This window comes from Hydra vulgaris, chromosome 03, assembly GCF_038396675.1.
Source record: "Hydra vulgaris chromosome 03, alternate assembly HydraT2T_AEP".
Lineage (NCBI taxonomy): Eukaryota > Metazoa > Cnidaria > Hydrozoa > Anthoathecata > Hydridae > Hydra > Hydra vulgaris.
Window position 1 is genome coordinate 47,387,501 of NC_088922.1, and position 8,784 is coordinate 47,396,284.

Below are 8,784 nucleotides of genomic sequence, written 5' to 3' on the forward strand. Positions count from 1 at the left end.
ATATAACATTAAAACAATAAAATTGATACAAATTTTCACTTTAAAACGAATACCATTCACATTGTGATGATAATAGCATTAGGAAACTAGTATTTATGTATTATTATTATACTCTAAATAAATAGTTTTTTAATTCATTTTATAAAATAGAGACTGATAACTGATAATTAATGGAAATAAATACAAATTATAAAAAACATGTAAACTTCATTTATTATTTCTAAATACTAAATTAATGTTAGTCTACAAAGTTAAAATCAATTTAGAGCATTGTTATTAGTTCTTTTGCGATTCGTACTTCCACTTCTGTCTTTCAAATTTATAAAATAGGTGGTTAAAGCTTGCTCATTAGGTACGTTCTCAGCATAAAAATACTTTTTTCTTACACTTTCTAAAGAGAAATATGGCAAATTGATTACTTATTTTACCTAAATCATAGGGTCATCAATGCATAATCATGTCAGATGATGACCCGTTTATTGAACACCATCACCCTTTATCAAACTCAGTCAATTTTTTGCCATCTCCCATTGAAAATGATGTCAGTTTTTGTTATCATATTATGATGGTATATCTGAATTGTTAATATAATATAAAAAATGCATATACCATCAATTTTTTTCTGGTGCAATTATACATTTATTCTCAACAGTACTAAAAGTAAAAAAAACAAACATAAAGTGTTCTTGCAGATAAGCAAGCTAATTTCTGAATTTAAATTGTTTTTTTTATGATCCTCTACAGTTTTAAGCAACAAAAGCAATAAGTTTTTAGACCACATTGTTGGTGTTAATACCACTAAAACCTGCTATATTCTTTTTACTTTATTTACAATACCATTTGATATACAACAAACCCTTACAAAGCTAACAATAATTCAGTTAAGATTCAATCTGAGTTATTAAAACGTAATAAATTTAACATCAATAGAAAAGTATAGCTGTCATTATTTAAAATGTAAAGGGTGTTGTCAAAATATGTTGAAAGTAAAATTGAGTTACTAATAAAATCACATTCAACAATGTTAAATATTCTTACTGTAGTAAGAATTAGTACTAGTTAACAAATTTAAACAAATAAATATAAAATAGTGAAAAAACAATGAACAAATAAGAACTTGAACTTCAACTAAATCTTGAATTGGAATTAATTGGTACTAATTTGTTTAAGCATAACCTTAAAAAATAAGTTTATATAATAAATTTTATGTATAAGTAGTTATACATATAGTTAACTATCAGGAGTTATATGTATAACTGCATGCATTTTAAAGCATTTTATTTAATTTATATATTACTTTAGATCATATTATTTTGAATACTGGACCCAGAGACTTTATTCCCAATTACACTGTGGTACTCCAGATTAAAAATTGAAAAGTTTCTGTAAATATTCTGTTTTCCTCAATATACTTCGTAAGTCCCTTATGTTTTATGAACCTTATTATATATAAAGTTAAAAGTTTTGGAGCCTAAAAAAAGTTTCAGAAACCTCCCTATTGCCCCCTTATTTTAATTTTTTTTTTTAATAAAGAAAATTTGACTTTCAAACCTGCATTTCTTTGTGGGACACTGCAGTGTCCCATGCATGCATGCTTGGTTTTTGACAACATTTGAACTTGCATCAGTCAATTGTTTGCAGATAATATACTCAAGAACTATATTCAAATATCATATGAAGATGTTAGAGAATGTTCATATGATATTTGAACATCACAAATTTAATAATATTTTTGTGATATGTTATATAAATAATACCATATTAGATTATGATATGAAAATAAGATAGGATATGAAGGCAATGATTAAAGAATAAATTTACATATAGAAATTTAGATGTTTGTTTATTAGTTTCAGAATATTATATTATGTGCGACCGCGGCTTTCTATATAACAGGCCTTGACATCGCGCACAAAGTTGTTAAACTGAAGGCCAATTCCTAATACTGTGTTTACATTTTCATCTTTTAACATTAGACGAAAGTTTGTGTTCGCGCTTTTTTAATAAATCTTTAAAATTTGATTGGTTTATAAATTAGATAGCGCAACTTCAAGGCGATAACGTTGTAAGATTCAAGGCGTTAACATTGTAAGGTAATAATATTGTCAAACTAACGATAAGTTTTTTTAATAATTAAAATGCCTTAAAAATGCCTTTAAAATGCTGTGTATCTCTTTGCAAGTCGAACTATCTCAACTACAACAAAAATATCAGTTTATACAACTACAACTACAATATCAATTACAACTACAACAAAAATATCAATACTCAACTACAACAAAAATATCAATTTATAAATTCCCGAAGAATCTAGAGGAGAGAAAAAGATGTAATGAAGCTATCCCAAGAACCAGTTTTATTGTTACAGACTATACAGCAGTATGTCAACTGCATTGGCCAAATGAAGCACCTTTTGAAAGCAAATATGGGAAGAAACGACGTTTAAACCCACCATCTGTTTTTAAAAATATTCCGCCTAGTTGTTTAGTCACACCAGCAAGTAAAGTTAGAAAAACTGTAACTTCAAGCGGTTTTCGAAGCATTTTACCAGATGAGTTAAATGATTTTCTAAAAGAGGATGAACTTGTATTTGACGATATTCAATCTTTGTTAAGTGATAATAACGATGTTATTGTTTTCCAGCTTAATAAAAAAAGTTTACACATACAATCAAAAATGTACAAACTTGGTGTTCCATTATTTATTTTAGTAATTTTCAATGATTATTCATTTATAGCTAAGCATAATGGCACAACTTGTAATACTTCATCTTTAGCTGTAAACGAATTAAAGTTAATAAAAACAAAATCAGCTTTATTTGAAGCAGTTAGATTTTTAAAAAATAAAGAAAGTTCGCTTCAGTCAAATATTCTATTCGAGCACCTTAATGCTATGAGAAAAGTTAATGTTGGTGAAGTTTTATATACTTCAGATATTATATGTAGAGCATATGAGTATTTTGCTATGCGACGAAGTTTATATGATTGTTTGTGTATTGACTACAAGTTGCCAAGTATAAGGACTTTAACACAATTGACTTCAAAAATAAGCTCAATGGAGGATCTAAGTTTCATAAATAGTATTTTTATGAATTTAAATCCATTGAAAAGAACTTCCATACTACTAATTGATGAGGTCTATGTCAAAGCTTCATTACTTTACCAAAGAGGTGCTTTGTTTTGTCAAGCAGTAAACTACCCTGAAAAGTTAGCTAAAACAGTTTTATCATTTAAGATTAAAAAGTGTCTTTTTGGAGGTCCAGAATTTATATGTAGAGCTCAACCTGTTGCAAATCTTTCCTCTGAATTTCAGTTTGCTCTATGTCAACAAATTGTTGATACGATAAATAGTATTGAAAATAGTAAGACACTGGTAATAATTACTGATGGTAACCGTGTAAATCAAAGATTTTTTGGAATGTTTAAAACAGTTGATAGTAAACCATGGTTAACAATATCAAGTATATATTTATTGTATGATTATGCGCATCTCTTAAAATCTATACGAAACAATTGGTTGACAAAAAAGACTGGCGAACTTCAATTTTTGAACAATAAAGAACTGGCTTTGGCTAAGTGAAGTGATTTAGAAACTTTATATAAAACTGAGTGCAATAGTCTTTTTAAACTCTCTAAATTTACAGCTAAATCAGTTTATCCAAAACCAATTGAGAGACAATCTGTAAAGTTTTGTTTGTCTGTTTTTTGCGAAGAAACAGTAGCTGCATTAAGAACGCATCCAGAGATTGAAAATAAAGCATTTGAAGGTACTGCTGTATTTATTGAAAAAATAATTTTTTTTCGAATGTTGTTAATGTCTAAGCACCTGGTGGTGGCATTCGGTTTAGAAATGAATTATGCGGAGAAATCCACTCAGTTGGTGATCAACAGTTACAACTGCTACGAGATATTGCTGAACTTTCAAACTTTATGAAACCTACAGGTCAGCTTGTAAAACAGCTTTCGCTAGATACTAGCAATGCAATAGCGCATTCATGTTATGGCTTTATTAATCTCATAGAAACATTGTTGAGTAATTGAGCAAAGAATGTCTTATTAGGTTGGTTTTCAACAGATCCACTTGAAAAAGCTTTTTCTAAGCGTCGACAGGGATCTGGAGGTACTTACTTTATAAATGCTAAATCTGTAATTGAAAAAATTAATATTCAACATACTAAATTGATATTACAACTTGATATTCCTGTTGATGGTATCGATGGTCATACTTGTGGCATATGTTTTAGAGATATTTCTACTAATTAAAAAGAACTTCTGGATAATATACATGATCTTGAAAACTCAGTTAATAAATCTACATTAGTGGCTATAATTTACATAGCTGGCTATGTGCAAAAAAGCGAAATAAAAATTTATGATGATTCTACCAATTATTATTATAAATATGGAAGTTATCTGTATAGCCAAATCAGAGGCGGACTTGAAATTTCTTCTGATACTCTTTTCTATGGTCTATATTTTGCTTTTTTTTTCAAGGTGCTACTGACCCTTTATGCAGAACATTTTGTGTTACTCAGTTTCAGTTCATTGCTGCTAAATATAAATTTAAAATCACAAAAAAACAATGCAGAGTATATTCTAATATTCTGCTAAAGAATTACTCACTAATTACCACTCCCAAAATACTAAAGCTATCATAATTTATGTAAAAATTAGTTTTGTAATTTATTATGCTATTTACTTGTTATGTTTTTTATTTTCTCATTAGCCTATAATATAGCCTATAATATAGACATATTATGTATCTCAATATGTTTGGATTTGTAAATATTTACCCTGTTGAGATATATTGATAAAACTTTCTTTTGCTTAAATCAACTTTTGTTGGTGTTTTTTATTGTTGGTGATTTTTATTGTTACCATTTTTAGCAAAAAAAATTAAAAATACCGTTGTCTTTTTAATATATATATATACTTTGTTATGGTTCTGCGTCTTATTGATACTATTTAATATTACATAAATATTCTTAATGAAATTTGAAATACAAAAAATATGATTATCTTTTAACAATTTTTTGGTTTCTTTTTATATTTCCGTCTTTACTAGAGATTATTATTAGAAAACATAGACTGCCATTGCATCCTACCTAATATAAAAATATATCAATATAAGTAAAAGTGAAAGTTTAATCGGCCTTTAGTTTTTACGGCATTTTGCGCGATGTCAAGGCCTGTTATTATTGAAGGCCGTGTGTGTGATGAAAAAGTAAAGATACTTTTGCATCCAGTGGCTATTGCACCCAACGTCTACACCATTGAAAAAGTAGGTTTTTATATTTTTGTTTCTGTTTTTTTGTTTAACTACTTATCCTAATTGATCACTTTTCTTCAGGATTCTCCTCATGGGTTCAAGCTCATTAGGAAATAATTATTTGTGAAAAATTGTAGTCATTAATGACTTCAACCTAGCTAATAATTAAAATTGCTCTCTTTCTTTCTCTCTCTCTCTCTCTCTCTCTCTCTCTCTCTCTCTCTCTCTCTGTCTCTCTCCTCTCTCTCTCTCTCTCTATATATATATATATATATATATATATATATATATATATATATATATATATATAAATATATATATATATATATATATTTATATATATATATATATATATATATTTATATTTATATATATTTGTATTTATATTTTTTTTTAGAAAATGTTTTAAGATAGTTAGAAGATACTAAATACCTTGGTATTATGCAAGCCGAAGCGATTTAATTAATTCAATCGACAAAAAACGGCGTGTAAATCGCAAAAGAAAAATTAATATTTTTAATATTCATTTTGGATGTATTGATTAATAGCATTTATTTTAAAATAAATTCATTTTGCAACACGTTTTTTAATTTTATAAAATTTCGTCATAATAGTTCAAGGTAAATCCCTCATAGGTTATAGGTGGAAAACATCACATGTAAAAGATCAAAAATGCTGCACATTTTGAATACCAAATGGGATAAAGTAGCAAATACCTGATTAAGTAAAGCCTCTCTGAAAGATTCGATGATTAATTTTAAATTACTATTTAAGTAATTTTTAAATTAAAAGAATTTTAAAAATTATCATAGAAGCAATCGGACTTTCTAGTATTGACTACTTTTATACCATTTAGATTAAAATATGTGGCATTTAAGATCTATAACATGTAGTATTTTCCACCTATATCCCATGTAGGATTTACCACATAAAACCCATGTGGGATTTACCATATGAAACCCATATGGGACAAAATAATAATCCCCATATGGGTTACATATGGTAAAAACCCACGCGTATCCCATATGGGATTTACCATATGGAATCCATGTGGGATTTACCATATGAAACCCACATGGAACAAAATAATAATCCCCACATGGGTTACATATGGAGAAAATCCACGTGTATCCCATGTGCGATTTTTCACTGGGTATATACATATATATATATATATATATATATATATATATATATGTATATATATATATATATATATACATATATATATATATATATATATATATATATATATATATATATATATATATATATATATATATATATATATATATATATATATATATATATATATATATACACTTAATTATAAAGTAAAATCTTGGGCATTAATTAACTTCATTGAAATATTACCGATATTTTTGAAACATTACCGTTTAGTTGTTGTCCATTTAGTTGTCTTGAAACATTATCCATTTAGTTGTTCTTGGAACATCATTACAGCTTGTAAACAGACCAAAACAACTTGCCAGAACTAAAATTGAATAGAATCTTTATCATGAAGTAAAGTGTTTTGATAAACATTTACTATACAATTAAGTATTTTAAATTGTAATTTATGCGTTGGATCCCAATGATAACGGTTATATCTTTTCCGGTTAATTTGTACTCAATTTCACCATTTTAATTAGACAGCTTTTGACCTATTTAAAAAAATATTAAATGCGTATAAAAACTGTTATAAGTTATATCAACGATGAACATCATCATTTATATCGCCAGCAGTTATTTTTTGTACATTAGTTACCTAATCTTATCCAATACACGTCTTATCTAAGCTAACCTAATAGACTGGTTATCTAATATAAATCAAAACTAAAATATTAGTTGTAAATCAAATGCTTGAGATACATGTTATACTAATGCAAGTAAGCAAACCTATTGTAGCGATTCCACGGCTCAACGAAAAACATTTGACGTTTGACAAAAAACACGTAATTTTCATAAACTTTACTCTCTTATATCTTTTTGTATAGTTAAGCAAGCACCTTGAGTTTTTTTGCATCAGTTAGTGTTACTCAACCATATATAGAAAGTATTATGATTTTTATGGATTCACTTAAATATTATCCATATTCTGAGACCACTTTTGAGAAAAAAACTTAAAGCGGGAACGTTTTTTTAGAACGAAGCTTTTGGAGGTAAGGTTTCCTTAGTACTAAAAAATATCCAATTTTTATAAAATTTTCCGTATAGATTTAAAAAAGGGATGATGAATCTAATGGAATGTGGAGTCTTTTTTTTTTTTCATACAAAAAGTTCTCAGCGTTTAAAAACTTCTAGGTTGATTTATAAAGAAAAAAAATGTGTTTTTTGAAAGACTCCAGGTGTAAATGGCAACTACAGCCTTTTCTCATTTTAAAACAGTTAATTATTTATGTTTTCTTGAAAAATGAGTACTAAGGATTTGCATACATAAATTGTGTGTATAATGCCTTTCATACTTCGCGTATTTTATGACGTTTTTGTTTTGATTTTTGCGTTTGTTTTGATTAAGTTGTAAAAATAAAATTTAAAGTGAAAGAATAATTCTTTAAAATTTTGGTGCCATAACACTGCAAATTTTTCATACTCAAGCCCTATAACTTACGTCAAAAAATCATCAATTTTTGCACTACAAAAAATTCAATAACTTTGGATCCGCTTAACTTCTAAGGCCGAATGACCTCTCATTTTTTAAGTCGAGTCAAGCTCTATGCAATGATATAAATTATATATGCTTATTTAAATTATAAAAAAATCGTCTGGAATGGCTAGCTATTGGCAACAGCTAGAATGAAATAAATACATACATTTTATAATGCATCATAATCTAATAATATCCAGACATGTAGTCAAGACAGTAAAGATCAAGACCAAGACTTAGACCAAGACTCCAAGCTTCATGACGAAGACAGTTAAATATGAGTCTTGAGATGTCTCGGGAGTAAGATTTAAGTCTCGAGACCTATATTTCTGATAATATCATATTATGATGCATTATAAAATGCATACATTTATCATATTCAAGCTTTTGCAAGTATGTTGTTCATGTCTGTATGTTTAGTTTGATTAGTTGTTTATGTCTGTATGTTTATGTTTGTTTATGTCTGTACTTGTTCATGTCTTGTTGTTTATGTCTCTATGTTTAGTTTGAATCATATTAAATGTAATGCAATATAAAAAACATGCATTTTATAATCTTATTAAATACAAAAAAGCAGAAATGCGCAAGAAATATTACTTACTCACGTTACAAACGATAACTCGACGAGTTACGACAAGATGTAACTCTACGAGATACGAACGCATCTTTAAACGCGCATTTGTAAAACTCATGGTGCAACATGAGTTATGAAAAAAACCACAATTTACCTATGGAAATTCCGTGGGATTTCAATTCCCATAGAAAAACGATTGTTCACTCGTAAAATTCAACGGGATTTCCATGGAACTCTACGGAATACCCATGGCATATTTTCGCAAGAGCTGTTTTGCTGTATGAGGCATTTTTTT

At 27.8% G+C, this 8,784-nt stretch overlaps 1 protein-coding gene across 1 annotated transcript; it reads left to right on the top strand.

The window, feature by feature from the left end:
• Positions 1–1,850: 1,850 nt before the first annotated feature.
• On the top strand, positions 1,851–5,848 carry LOC136078213 (uncharacterized). Its single transcript, XM_065793461.1, has 2 exons — positions 1,851–5,280; positions 5,666–5,848. The coding sequence occupies exon 1, from the start codon at positions 2,161–2,163 to the stop codon at positions 3,577–3,579; it is 1,419 nt and encodes a 472-aa protein (XP_065649533.1). The 5' UTR covers positions 1,851–2,160; the 3' UTR covers positions 3,580–5,280; positions 5,666–5,848.
• The last annotated feature ends 2,936 nt before the right edge of the window (positions 5,849–8,784 follow it).

Coding starts and splice junctions, on each gene's coding strand:
- LOC136078213 (XM_065793461.1), top strand. CDS start 2,161: ATGCTGTGTATCTCTTTGCAAGTCGAACTATCTCAACTACAACAAAAA.